Here is a 14,843-nt window from a genome sequence, read left to right as displayed (position 1 = left end):
TTCAGTTTTCCCCGGGGCAAACGAGAGTGTTGCTGAAGCCCAACCCTGCCTTTGTACCTAAGGTGGTTGGCTCATGTACCCCCATTGACATTGAGACATTTCCTCCGCCACTGTGTTCCTCTGAGGAACAGCGGCCGAATTTGCTGTGCCCAGTCCGTGCTTTACGCACCTATATGGACAGGTCAAAAGAGTTTCGATGCAATGACCAACTCTTTGTATCCTGGGCTAACCCTCATAAGGGCAAGCCCGTTACCAGGCAACGGCTCTCCCACTGGATTGTGGAAGCGATTGCTCTGGCTTATACGAGTCAGGGTTTGCAGGCACCAACGGGCCTGCGTGTTCATTCTACTCGTGGACTGGCTACATCCTGGGCTTTGTTCAAGGGTGTTTCCATCCAAGACATTTGTGCAGCAGCGAGCTGGTCCTCACTGTTCACTTTTGTCCGCTTTTACAGGCTAGATGTCTCTGCTCCAAGTGTGGCCCGCGCAGTGCTGGGCCCCGTGTTGAGACAGGGTTCTACCTGTTAAGTTCTGGTTGTTTTGGTGATTTTCGAGATAAGCATGTCTAGCAATACGGGAGTTTCAATATCCCATAGTGAGACATCGAACGGAGTGTTATGAATGAGAACTATAGGTTACTTACGTAATCCAAGTTCTCAGAGTAACATGAAGTGAGATGTCTCACCAGACGGCCCTTCTTGCTAAGGCGAAGCGAGAAGAGGTGCTTATTTTGAATGACGCTGCGACGTAGCGCAAGCTACTTAAAGGGTGGGTGGATTCCCTGACGTAGACGTCAAGATCACCAGCCAATCAGGATTGGCGTAATGAGATTGATGCTTCTGTTTGCATACGCGTTGAGGCGCATCCCATAGTGAGACATCTCACTTCATGTTACTCTGAGAACTGGGGTTACGTAAGTAACCTATAGTTTCTGATTGGGCCATGGGTGTAAAGCCAGCCCACATTTCCGATATTACGTCATATCGGACGTAAATCTGGATCAGCTCCGTTGTACCCCCGTTTTTAGAGATTTGGGTACGGAGGAAAAGAGAGAGGGTTTTATTTTCTGACACTTTGTGAGTTCCCTGACACACCGGGGACACAATTATGTATAAAAGACATCAAAAAGTGAACACTGTTAGCATTAGACTCAGGAGGTAAAGTACTGTACTGACTCAATGAATCTATTCATTAAAATAAATTGCAATAATTTATCAAATTGGAATTAGGCCACTGCATTGCTAACAATACCGTTTTAGCTAGCTTACATTCTTTTTAAAAATGTAATAGAATTATTTGTATCCCCTATGTAGTTAAAATACATTAATATTGCCAATATTGTACATTAACTTAGTACATCATTCCCTGAAGATATGTGACAATATTTGTGCACAGTTTGTGAAAATACTTGCAATATTTAAGATGAAATGTAAATATGATGTACAATATAAGAATCACAATATTCACTACTATGAGGGCCATAAGGGGGTGTGTTACCTGTTACCTTTCTTAAAGAGGTTTTTGTACTTTTAGTCTTTCAATATTGTGCTTACATTTCATACATTAATATTGTTAACATAAGGCTACCAGGTAAAAGTCCAGCACATTTTTACTACTATGACAAACCAAAAAGTCTGCAATGTAAAAGGTCTATCCTGTTTTAATGCACTTGTTAAATCCTAACATGAGTGTGTGTTGTTGCAATGTGATGTTCCCGTCCTCCAGACAGGAAGGAGAGTCTCCTTACGCCAGGCAGAGGGAGCCAGGAGGCCTGCAGGCTGCAGACGGTATCCAGGCTGCAGGGAAGAGCACATTAATTAAATTGTACAGAATGTAATCCGCAAGATCCTTTTATTTTGACCAAGCAATCCTCTGCAGAGTATCTGATGTGTTCCTCTTTTGAGAGTATAAAAGTATGTTGTTCAGTGAGATCTTTACTGGATCCTGACTCTCTCTTGTGTGTTGCTGTCAATCTCCAGGTGCCAACTTTAACCCAAAAGCACCGGCACCCTTCTGCTGCTGCAGACCTTCCCAAGAAAAGGAAGCAGACCTCCAGGGCCCCTCCTTCCAAACATGCTAACCTGCCACCTGTTGCTACTGTGGCCCCCAGACCTCCACTGCTCCACTGCACCACAACACACCTGTCAACATACACAACCGCTCACTAGAAGAGTTCCAGCGCATCTACCATGGAGTTGTGGCAACACATAGATATAAAACACATTTTCGAAATCACTTAGAAATCCATCTCTTAGGTTTTCATTCATCCAAAACATTTATTTAGCTTTTTCTTCAACTGCTCACAGGTTCTCAAGCCTCAGCCTCTGTCAGTAAATATCCTGTTGCCACGTGGAGACCTCAGTGTAAGGCAAGGATCAAAGACACACATGTAAATATCATGCTTCAGTGCAGAAACACAAGTGTAATAATAACATGACTAGACTGAATAAAACGTGTTTCTGCTGCTTCATTGTTTTCATCTTCTTCTTCTCTCAGGTATGTATATGTGCAAACACACATCAACTGAAACCTGACTGACTGTGATGCTAAACTTCATCAACCAGAAGGAGCTCCTCTTCCTCATTCGCCTTTGAACGCAAGGTAGTGTTAATACGGCTGATGTATAGAAGTATGAGATATTTGTTAGTGCTATCTCAGTTAATCTTATAAAGCCTATCGACGTAGTTCAATAAACACAGTTATATATCTGTAAGTGAACATCATATGAGGTTGAAACTTTTCGCAGTACTAAAAAAATAAAATGTTAGAGGGGTTGGTAGTTATGAATTTAAACAATTTTACAACAGACTCTTGATGTTGAATTTTTGATGAAGGTTTGGTGATGAATGCTATTTTAATGCAACACATTTTCTTTGTGTTTTTCTCAAGACTTTATTGGACTTCCACATCTACTGTACCAGGACCTGATCCAAGATTCCTTCTACAGCTGGTGTGATCCAGAGATTTTTTGTTTTTGAGTTTGCCAGCAGACCTCTTTTCTTACTAGTTACTTTCTGAAAAGGGTTTTAGGAATTTTTATATTGCTTCAATATGCTCACGTGTCTTTCACTTTTTAATAATTAATATGTTCACAGTTAGAAATTGTATTTAGTCTTTAATAATGGGAACCTGAGTTTCTCAATTCCCAATATGTGAAAAAAGTGAACAATCAAGTGATTATATAGTTGTTAATAAGTTATAAATAATTTTTGAATTATTAAAGGTTCAATCTTTTTGGATATATATTCTGTTTTATAAGTTAATAACAAATGTAGTTTAATACTCAAAGTTCGGGACAGACAACAATAGAAAAGTGTACCAGAAAATACCTCGAAGTAACACAAAGTATGCCGCAAAGCATATCATATACATTACATGTATATGGTATATTCATATACATTTCTGTTTTGCCAAATGTTTTGTTTTGTTTTTGTATTCAGAATTGTTTTAACTGTAAATAATACAGGTAAGAGCAGGTTTCATTATACGTGCACTGCAACAGGAGATGCACTGGTCATGTTTATAGCTTTAAATGACTAGAAAAGGGGGAAAGCTCAACACAATTCATTCCTGATCACTTCAGTTTGGTGACTTTATTTAAAATTTCACAGAAATGTTGTGTTTTGTCATACGTTCGCAAACACTGGTGCACTTCAAGAGTTCCCGTACTGTTTTTTTTTTTATACATGCATCTGCTGTAAATAGTTTGTGTTAAATATACGAATTGATATGTCTGGATGTCGTTTCTAAATGCTTCCGTTTTGTACTGTTATTTTGAAAGCATTGATGTTTATTTACAGTTTATTAAAGTAGAAGCAGTTCTTCAGTGTGGCCTGTAGATGGCAGTAAACACTCACAGATGGGAGCTCCAACAAGCCGTTTAGTCTTTAGGACATAGAGTGAATACACACATACAGAGATGCTGTATGAGAAACGATTTTGGGAAATTGCACAATATAAATCTATTTTAGATGGAATTATGATCAGTAGAAATGGCCATGACATGGGACCTTTAAATGAACGCGTGTTTAGTCCAACCAACGTCGATGCCACCATTATAACAATATATAACTTCCGGTGAATACTTTCACAATAAAACTAAAATTACAGACACGTTTGGAGGCACATCATGGTCCATGTGATGTTTTCGTGTTGAAGCAAAGCGATACATCCTGTCACGATACTTTGACTTTTTCAACAGTATAGAGAGAAGTCTGTGAAACATCCCTTCTCTACATTAAGTGGAGTTGAAAAGGTCCGTCGTCACGTCCAAAACTTTACGTTAAGACAGAGGCAGAAGTCAACGTTATTCGGTGGCTAGAGGGATCGTTTTTGACAACTACGTAACGTTAGCTACAAGCTAACCAAGCTGTTCTTCTGAGTTTTTCACTTACCGGGGTAAGTTGACTATGGACAGTGGACACCGTTAGCCCATGAATGAGCTTTTACTAACAATAACTTAACGAGTTATTTTATCGGACATCACAGTTATTTGTTTGTTTCTCTTGTTACAATCATATTATGGCGTCAGTTGTTGTTTGTGTGTCGGCAACTTAGCCTTATTTTCGAGACCTCTTTTACAACAGATGACGCATCTAAGGGGATCAGGTAACGTTGATTATAATGAGTATTCATTACATGTTTCAAATTATAAAATGACGTCTGGTTGTCAATTGGCTGCTCTTAGCTCTGTGGCCAAAGATACGCAGTAATTTGAATGGAAATACCCTAAAGTATAAGCACATATTCTGAATTATATGTATGGTAAACATCTGCTCTTATGCTTTACATGTTTTTACGTGAGTTCTGTCAGCCCATGTTTGGATAGATGCAGCTAGTTATACATCCAGCTAATTGTACTTGTTTTCAGAGGGAATGGAGAAAGCTAAACAAGTTGCATTCGACAGTGCCAGACTCCAAGTGATCAAAGATGGCTATGAGAGGGCCTTTGAGTGCATAAATAAAGGACTGTCTGTAGATGAATCCGGGGACAAGACACATGCCCTGGAGCTCTACAAGCAGGGGAGGAAGCACCTCCTCAGGGCCATCAGTGTGCCATCACAGGGAGACGAGTGTTACGGCAGCTCCTGGGAATCAGCCAGGCAGATGCAGCAAAAGATGCAGGAGACGCTGGACAACATCACCACTCGACTGGCCATTCTGGAGACCAGCTCTGACCTTGGATCTGCACCTACACTGAACACTAGCAGTGGATCTGACCCTGATGTTGCAGACGCGTCTAAAGAAGGTCTCTATCCAAAACTTTCTTCCAAAAACAAACCAGATCCACCAAACCAACTTCCTGCTAGCAGCCAGGCAGCAGGGGCTGTAGGAGGCGTGTCTGCCTGCAGCAGTAAGGGTCTCCCCCTCTCCCCCACCAGACAGCCTGTGGGTCCAGTGGAGAAGCCTCCAGCTTACTCTCCTGAGGTGGCTGAAGGCCACCTGTCTGTCTCATACAGCACAGATAAGGGGGAGTTGTCTTTGGTTGGGGAAGAGTTCTACAGTCATACGTCTAACTCAACACCATCTCCCCAAAGTATGGGTGAAGAGGGAGAGGAGCTGATGTACATCCCTCATGGTGTACAGATATTCTTTGTCACGCCTGAAGGTGAGGTGAGCGCTCCCTCTTACCCGGGCTACCTGCGGCTGGTGAAGTTTACCGGTGACCAATCCGACAGAATGCCCAACCGCCCACCAGCTTTTCTGCAGGTAAGATAAAATCAGTTCACCCCCCCACACACACTCACACTAAAACAAACGTTGTTACTTAGCCTGAAATAACTTGATAAGCCAGCCCTCATGACCATCTGATGCAATAAGCAGGATTGAAACGCCATCACTGCCATGTCACCAGTCTGTCTCGTGACCTTTAACCTGATTTGATAAAACGTTTGCTCGGCTCATCAAGCTCTCTCTGACTGTGAGTCATCAGCAGGAGGAGACTGGTTAATGATCTCTAACCTACTACAATCGACTTTATCATGTGATTGTTGTTTACTTGGTGCCCTAAGCTCAATTGGTTTATGGATACAGTTTCATGCTCCTGGGAAATCTTGCATCAGGATCATAATTGGTACTTCACTCATGACCTACTGGAAATCAACTTCCCCCACATAAAAAAAACGCCATCATGTATAGACTTGGCCACAATAACCTCCACATCAAACAACTTTGATGATCTTGTGACTATTTCATTCAAAAAATATATAAATGATGTGACATATTTATATATTTGGCTAAAAGTAAAAAATAAATAAAACGTACCTTATGCACAGCTCAGGGAATCTAACACAATTGCCACCGAAGCAGATCTTTTTTTTTTAAAAGCATGGTGCCTGAAATGCATTGATACCAGAAAATAGTTATACATTACATTCTGATATCAAAAATAGCAGCACTATAATACATCTTACATTTAAGAAATGTATCTTGTACTGTTTGTGTCAAAACAATGAGGTTTTTTTCAAGGACTGCTTCATGCTATGCTATGCTATGCTATGCTCTTCCCAGTAGTGATGGGAATTATGGCTCTTTGAACGGAGCCGGATCTTATGGCTCCGTTCCTTTGCGAGAGCTGTTCAAAAGAGCCGTTTTTTATAAGGGGGCGGGGTTAATAGGTTTATCTGCGAAAGATACCTTTTTATAATTCAATCAAATTTAGCCCTGTTTTGATTTATATGTGTACCGATATATCACTTAAATTATTCAATACATCCTTTGTACTGAAGTATTCTAAAGTAAAAATTACATTTTTAATATAAATGATTTGCTGTGGCCAAATTGTTTTCATTGCATAAATGTACAGACCCTTGCAACTCTCTGATTGTAGAACCACACAAACAAAAACAAGCAGATAGCAACACCTATACAAACTGACAACAAATATTTGCTGTGCCTAAAAATAATCATAAATAACATAATGAAAATAAATATATTGCAATGCTTAAAACAGCAGCATCAACCGTCTCTAATCCTTGGATATGACATGTCACTGCATGCATGCACGGAGCACCCATAGCGTGGAGATCATCTTTGAGTCGGCTCGTTCACGACCGACACATCACTAGTTTCCTGTCTACAGACAATCAGTCCTTTCTAACACCATTTTGGTTTGTTAATCAGGAGCTCATAAGCAAAATAAAAGATAAGAAAGTATGTGAGGCCATGCAAACATATCAGCTTGGGTTAAAAGTCAATAATAATGCTTTTACTTCATCCACCTTATCCAGTCTTGAGCACATTTGTGTGATTTCTTTACATTTGATTGTCAACCTTTTACCCTGCTGTTTAAAACCACCACTGGTGGATCATGAGACAGAAATGTGGCTCTTCATTGGGGAATTTCCAAGTTGGTATTTCCCTCAGTGACATCAGTGCAAGTAAATCAACTAAACCCTGCTTACACTGTTATGCCCTATAATCCTGTTAGACATGCAGAGGGAGAGTGTGTCCTCTGGTGTCTCCTCTCCTACTGTTCACTGTTTTGCACTACTTAGGATCACCATTAGGCATGTGAGGCATGTCATTTTCAAGGTTTTGCAAACCTATACTTAAACGGGCCGTATTATGATTTTTGGGTACTTCCCTTTCCTGAAGGTATTATATGTGATTGTGTGCATCTCCCCCCGAAAAACCTTGATACTTAGTTACATTGCTATGTATCAATCGCTCTTCTATTGGCTACCAATCCAACACATTGTATATGATTTGCTAGGGGATATGATAACTGTAGGCTCCGGTTGACTAATCACAACAGAGCCGGCCAGCCAATCAGAGCAGTCTGGGCTCTCGAGGTCCTGCAGCACAGGCAGTATGAGGAAAATAATGCACTTTTTGAACATTAAAGCATGTAAACATGTCACAGTAAAGGCACAACATACAAATATAAACCTGAAATGAGAATAATATGTCCTCATAAGCAGTATATTTTTGCAAAGGTTTATCCCTCTATTACATTTGTCTTGAATGTAAATTCAATTATCTTAGTTTTTTTAATATATATTGGGGCATGTGTCTCAAAAATAAATTGAAGCGTTGGTCTGATTCACATATTCTTGACTTCATTACATGTAGTTATTTATCCTCAAATCACCCATGTATATCCTTGTACCTTTTGTTTTGCTTCCTGGCAGGTGTGCGACTGGCTGTATCCTCTCATGGCCGTGGACTCCCCCGTGTTGCTGTGTAACACTGGTGTGTTTATGTTTCCGGACATGATGGCGCCGGCTCCAGGTTATTATGTCGGGGTGGTGCTGTCCGCTGAGCTGTCTGCTGCTCACAGAGAGCTGTTCCAGAACCTACTGTCCCAGATGACAGATCTCAGGGTACAGGTCAGTGTGACTTTGCAGTCAGTTTTGCAACAGCACACACATTTGATATTCTTTGGGGAACAAATGCGGCCAATACATCTGAATATATAACATAACAGGGCACCAGTTGCCATGTTTTTTCATGCTGACCAAATGCTCCTAGAAAATGATCCTCTGAAATTAGTTTGTACTGTTTACACACATTAAAATATGTGCACATAAGTATTTCAAGTCCCCACAGAATTACACAAATCCTCTTGTGCCAGTGAGGGGTACAGAGAGCTATTTTAGGACAATTAGCCTCAAGTTCGAGTGCTCAATCACTATTGGTAGTTACAGGCATGTGACAGTGGGTGTATCTTCCTATTCTTTGAAAGCTGCAATCTCACATATCAGTCATATTGTTTAATAATAACATTACCAAGTAAATACCAGAATGCCTGAGCTGCAAATGTAAATGTTGACCTTACAAATGAGTGTTTGCCATACATAAGAATCTACAGTATGTGGGTCATAGATTTGTCCTTACACATACAAACACTTTTTGCTTATAAACTCTGCATTGAAGTGCAGTTGTAAGTCCTGGATGATATATAGTGTGCCATAATGAAGCAAGTTAGCCTGTCACTTAATAGCCTTCACTCTCCTCCTGCCGTCACTGACACATTCTGCAAATACTGCAGATATTTAATCTTTCCCTTCCATGAAAAACATTGAAGTTAATGCATTGCTTACATCATGCTTTGAGGCTTCATTGTGTTTTGCCTCGCATGAAACTCTTGCTCCTGCTTACTTCTGAGCTGGCACACATCTCCAAGTTAGCCCTGCCTCAGCATTGCAGAGATTTGAGAAAGGCAGGTGAGGAGAATTAATCAGTTATAATGCTCTTATCAGCAGCAGTTGGAACAGCTTCAGAGTTTCAGCTGAAAGACAAGTGCCAGTTCAGCCATGATGGAGGTAGAGACGCTGGCTCAGATCGATGCCAAACAAGGTCATTTCTGTTGTATTTAATCAGGCTAGTCATCTTTTCTGATGGACCTGATTCCCTGTCGGCCGAGAGTAGGCACTTTTGTGTTGTTTTTAGGTCAAGTAGAATTTCTTAAATTTGAGCACAAAGGGAGACTGTTTCCTGACTGAATAGAGACCTTTTAAAAGGATTTTTTTCTCTGTGGCAAACAAAAGCCACATTGTAACGAGAAGCACATACTAATAAGAGGAGTTATTGTGTTAATTTGGGGTAACTTGGAGACAAGCTTCTGGACGAAAATGTGTACAAAGTAGCACTTTTAAGTGGCATTTAGGTCTTCATTTCAGCCCATATTGTCTTGTCTTCACCTTGCAGTAGCTAACCAATGTGCCTATATGAACAGGCTCCAGAAGAAGCTGCAGAGACCATTAATCTCAGTCAGAAGGTGTCCATCGCTACGCCTCAGGAGACTGCAACAGGGGTCACAGAGGAGGATGAGAACGAGGAGGGGAAGCCTCTGCCTGAGTGGAGTGAAAAGGTGGCAAGCGGGATCCTGACAGGTGAGGTCGAACTGCGTCTTCACCTTTGCAAAATCTTAAAGGGGACCTTTCATGCAAAATGCACTTTTTGACGTGTTCTATTAGGGGTGTAACGGTATCCGTATTCGTCCCGTACCGTCACGGTTCAGACGTCACGGTTCGGCACATACAGTCACACGACGAATACGCCTTTTTTTTACGAGTGGGAAAAAAGTATGTCATTCAGGGCAGTATCCACTACACTATTTATAATCCAGGGGGCGGTATTGCGCCTAAAAGCTGTTTGCCAGCCGCCCTTAAACGACAAATGAAGAACAAGAAGAAACACAACAACAAAACGAACAAAATACAAGAAGAAGAAAAGTTAGTATGGCGATTTCAGATAACACACAGGAGCTAGAACCCACCTGCTTCTTTTAAATCAGCTGTGTGGGAACATTTCGGGTTCCCTGTGGACTACAATAACGATGGAGTGTGAGTGGTGGATCGGACGAGGACGGTGTGTCGGCATTGTTCGATAGCGGTGCGGTATGCTAATGGAAACACACGCCAAACATGCTAAATCATATCAGAAGGCATCAGCCAGATTTGCCAATCACCGGAGCCCGGCAAAAGACAACAGCAGTTCAGCAGCTGATCCCCGCTGTTTTTAAGAAGCCAAGAGACATCAAAGCCGAGAGACCAAAATAAATAACGGAAGCTTTTGGCATATGTTTTTCAACGACTTTGCGCTCTTGAAACACTTTCTTAATATTTATGATGTCATATTTTCAAGACATTCTTTTTAGTTTTACAGCTTGATGAAACCTTTTTGTTTGACATCAGCCATTATAGATAATATGGCCATCTGAGTGTGTGTGGTACTGTTTGTGGTTTGTTTTTAACTGTGTAATACAGTTAATTATTCAAAAATGTTAGAGTTCCTTATTTTTAAACTGAAACTTGCACTACTGTTCAAAAATGATTAACAACAAACCTGGAATTATGCATTTGGGACTTTTTTTTGGCTTTTCCTTGTTTTACCGAACCGTGACCCCCAAACCGAGGTACGTACCGAACCGTGAATTCTGTGAACCGTTACACCCCTATCTTCTATACATAAATATGTGTCTCCGGTGTGTAAGGGAACTATCAGAAACAATGTCTGACATGTTTTGTACGTAATAGGTCTTTGTTTACATTAGCAAGCATCGCTAACACTCAGAGCTAACCTGTACTGGAGAGTATGTGTAAAAAAGCAGGATATAAAAGGAACTCACCTTGTGGTAAACCCGCCAGAGAAAAAGCATTTGTGCTCCATACTGTTTCAGAAATAATCCTTGATGTGGTTTGGAACATGATATGTCATTTAATCACGGCAGCATGTAGCTTTATCTCCGGAGAATTCTTTTTCAAGCTAAGGACCCCGAACCTGCAGTTCTCTAACAGGCCTGAAATGGAGGGATATGAGGGATGTCTATGATGTGATTTGCTCAAAATACCAAACAGATCATGCATTTCAGACATGTTTTTTATATATTTGTATATATCTGAGACCCATAATATATGCCTAAAAATAACATAATAGGAGATCTTTTAATGCTTCTGTTTGTTCACTATTAGTTAGGACTCTTTGACTCGCCCTGTGTGATCCTGTGGTTCTCTCAGGTGCGTCCTGGCTAAGCTGGGGTCTGGTGAAAGGAGCTGAGTTCACAGGTCAGGCCATCCACAAAGGGGCATCTAAACTCCGGGAACACATCACCCCGGAGGACAGACCCACCAACGTCAGCCCCACAGTCTCCAAAGGCCTCCATGTGGCCAAGCAAGCGACAGGGGGTGCTGTCAAAGTCAGCCAGTTTCTAGGTGACTAGTCATACCCTATCAGCATATTAAACTGACCGTCTGTGGGCATCTCATTGAGTAATGCTTTGTTGCTGCAGTGGACGGGGTGTGCACCGTCGCTGGCTGTGTGGGGCGGGAGTTGGCTCCACATGTGAAAAAACATGGAGGCAAGCTGATCCCAGAGTCGATGAAGAAAGACAAGGACGGGCGTTCTAACATAGATGGAGCCATGGTGGTGGCTGCCAGTGGAGTGCAAGGTACAGTGCATTTACATGAGATATCCATAATAGGACATTTTTAAAGATGTGTAATAAAATGTGCCCAACATGCATTGTGCTCTGTGGTTTTACTCAGGGTTTGCGACAATGTGGACTGGCTTGGAAGTAGCAGCAATAAACATCACTACAAGTGTAGCATCAGAGACAGTCACCACCGTGAAACACAAGTAAGCTTTCCCTTCCATTTGAAATGAAATGTCTCAACACTGTCACGTGCTTTAATATCAAACAATGCCAACAAATTGCACAACACTGCTTTCTAAACCGGTTTTTGATGTGTATGTTGCAATTGACCTCTTACATCATACATGCAAAACCAAACGTGCACTCACTGTTTTATTTTCAAATTTACTTTGCAGATTTAGGGGTCTACAAAAACATCTTTGACCCACCTAAAGAGAATAAGTGACATTTGTCCTAACTATAGGAAGCTATTCAACTTGTTTCACCACTAATCACTAAGACAACTTTTTTTAATGAATTGGCTGTTGCTCAAAGCTTTATAAAATCATTGATGCTATTCTAATTCACTGCCTGTGTGGCAATTCACATGATCGTGCTGCTTTTCACTGATTCCTCAATATGTTTCTAATGGTAATTTCCCAATTTGCAACTTTTCTGTCCTGCCTTAAATTCAAATCTTACTGTAATGTAGGGTTGTGTTTTAGCTATACAATGTCTCATTTTAAGTGAAACACTTAATTTGCAAGGTATCTAATTAACTGCACCCAAAACAAACATTCCCATCTTGCTATTTTATCATTTAATGGTTTCTTAATTCATTTAAACAAATATCGATATTGTGGAAAGAATAAATACAAATAAAAAGGGAGATTTTGGACTTGCATGGGTGTAATGCTCACATAACAAATCACATACAGCATGGCATCTTTGCAATCCTTCCACTGCTTACTAATTCTTCTCAAATCCTCTGTTTCTCGCCTCTGGCTGTGACCTCTCACCCTATCTCACTTCTGATGAAGGTACGGGGCAGCAGCAGGACAAGCCACAGACAACGCTGTCAATTCTGCCATTAATGTTGGTCGCACTGCCTTCAATGTTGACAATCTTGGGATCAAAGCTATAGTGAAAAAGACGGGCAAGCAGACGGCGCATGCCATTTTGGAAGACTACAAGCGTCCGGAAAAACCAAATAATGGGAAGCAAGTGGAGAAATCGGGCAAATAGCTGGTATTACTCTGCCTTATTATCTCAGAAATGCCTTAAACTATAATTCTATCAAATACATCTATATTTAATTTTCACTATTTATAAAACTTATTCTATATTTAAAAGATAACTACTGTTATTTGCAGATCCTTGAGTTTAATTCTCTTAATCACTTTAATCTGTATGTAAAATAAGGTAAATGGACCTAAATGAAGAGAACCAGCAGATTATATAACCAAAATGAAGACATGGTGATACGGTATGTTGATACACTGTAACATTTAGGCATTATCAATTCACTTGAAGGATATCATTTTAACTCTGCTCTTTATACTAAAACAGCATACTGTAGAATTTCCTAATCTTCGTAAAGCGAGTTTTTCCCTTGGGGACTGTAATTTATATAATTTGAATAAAGGATGAAAATCAATATCTGTATGTATCTTCAGATATAACTGGATCGGACAAGAAAGTGTGTGTTTTCACTGTGTTGTTTAAAATGAGAAGTAATCACTGCCTCTTACTGTGCCTGCAAACATCTAACTGTATTTAAAACTGAAGCTGTCTATACACCAACATATATTTGTGTTCCACCTTCATTAAAATGATGTTGTTTCTTATGAACTAGGGGTGACTGAAATGTTAATGCCTACTGCTAGTCTGACTAGTCTAGGACTATCAAACCTAAATGGGTGTTCTGCTACAACATGAGGTGTGGTCTTCTGTATATTGTTTGATATAAAATAAATCTATATTTTATTTTAATGGATGAACTATTTAACAAGCTGTGAACTTAAGTGTGATGCTAACTTTGCAAACCAATTAGTCTTTTTTTAATGATCTGGTTTGTGCTCATTTAATCCAGCTTTAAAGTCAAAGTTGTTTTCAGATGGCTTTCAGGTACTCGAGTTGAAATTGACTGAACATAAATAAAAATGTTGAAAAAACGCATGATATTTTGTACATTTATTTAGAAAATTAGGGAATTCACAGCTAGTTTATGTTTTGCTATAAGCAGGATATTTGATTTTAGCCTAATACCTCCATCTAGTGTTTTGCAACATGTATGTTTACAGGATCATAGTAATTGTTTATTCTTTAAAGCAGGGGTTCCCAACCTTTTTTCCCAAGAGCCCCCCCAAATGACTCCTGTTGGAAGTTGCGCCCCCCCCCCCCCCCCACACACACACACACACACACACACACAAGGGGGGGAGGGCAACAGCGGTAATTAAAGTTTAAAAGTCTCAAAAATGCTACAACTACTGTCACAAACTGGACGAATGTGAAGTATTTTGTTAAAGGAGGATGAAAGCGTAATTAAGGAGCACTATTGGAGTGACTTTGATGGTTATTGGACTCAGGATTAATTCATTTGGATTCCCGCTGTATGAAGAAATTAAAGGACAGCGCAAGTGGAAACAATTCACAAAGGGATTAAACTGTTTAAAACACATGCTCAAAGTAAGCCGGCATTTGCCGATGTGTTTATGTGGATTCAAAAGTCGTAAATAATCTACAAAATGGAGGAGACCGATCTGATCGGAGCAACTGTGACAAATAATCCAACTGAAACCGGCATGGACAATGACTATGTTTTAAAAATGCGCTTATCCAGACAAGCCTGGTTTGGACACCCTTGTGTGTTATGTAGCTTTTTATGCATGTAAACGGTCTGCAAAGTCACAAACCCTCAAAGTACACCCTGTAGTACAACTCTAATATGCTGCCCCAAAACGCCTCATTGGACATTTTTCTTT

At 40.4% G+C, this 14,843-nt stretch overlaps 1 protein-coding gene and 1 long non-coding RNA gene across 4 annotated transcripts; both read left to right on the top strand.

The window, feature by feature from the left end:
• Window positions 1–1,085: 1,085 nt before the first annotated feature.
• On the top strand, window positions 1,086–3,659 carry LOC117540467. Its single transcript, XR_004568172.1, has 3 exons — window positions 1,086–2,388; window positions 2,496–2,600; window positions 2,889–3,659. It is a non-coding gene; the product is annotated as an uncharacterized LOC117540467 (long non-coding RNA).
• A 459-nt stretch (window positions 3,660–4,118) lies between these two features.
• Window positions 4,119–14,032, top strand: spartb (spartin b). 3 transcript variants are annotated; one of them, XM_034207159.1, is made up of 8 exons: window positions 4,119–4,397; window positions 4,870–5,708; window positions 8,132–8,329; window positions 9,679–9,835; window positions 11,462–11,656; window positions 11,734–11,892; window positions 11,990–12,080; window positions 12,897–14,032. In XM_034207159.1, the coding sequence occupies exons 2-8, from the start codon at window positions 4,875–4,877 to the stop codon at window positions 13,099–13,101; spliced, it is 1,839 nt and encodes a 612-aa protein (XP_034063050.1). In that variant the 5' UTR covers window positions 4,119–4,397; window positions 4,870–4,874; the 3' UTR covers window positions 13,102–14,032. The 3 variants fall into 3 exon arrangements, with proteins under 3 accessions (XP_034063050.1, XP_034063049.1, XP_034063048.1); XM_034207158.1 differs by having other exon boundaries at window positions 4,383–4,607; window positions 8,132–8,323; XM_034207157.1 differs by having other exon boundaries at window positions 4,383–4,607.
• The last annotated feature ends 811 nt before the right edge of the window (window positions 14,033–14,843 follow it).

This window comes from Gymnodraco acuticeps, unplaced genomic scaffold (assembly GCF_902827175.1).
Source record: "Gymnodraco acuticeps unplaced genomic scaffold, fGymAcu1.1, whole genome shotgun sequence".
Classification (NCBI taxonomy): domain Eukaryota; kingdom Metazoa; phylum Chordata; class Actinopteri; order Perciformes; family Bathydraconidae; genus Gymnodraco; species Gymnodraco acuticeps.
This window is presented reverse-complemented; position numbering and strand designations above follow the sequence as displayed.

Coding starts and splice junctions, on each gene's coding strand:
- spartb (XM_034207157.1), top strand. CDS start 4,586: ATGACGCATCTAAGGGGATCAG. Junction 4,608..4,869: donor GACGCATCTAAGGGGATCAG/GTAACGTTGATT, acceptor ACTTGTTTTCAG/AGGGAATGGAGAAAGCTAAA. Junction 11,893..11,989: donor GGCTGCCAGTGGAGTGCAAG/GTACAGTGCATT, acceptor GGTTTTACTCAG/GGTTTGCGACAATGTGGACT.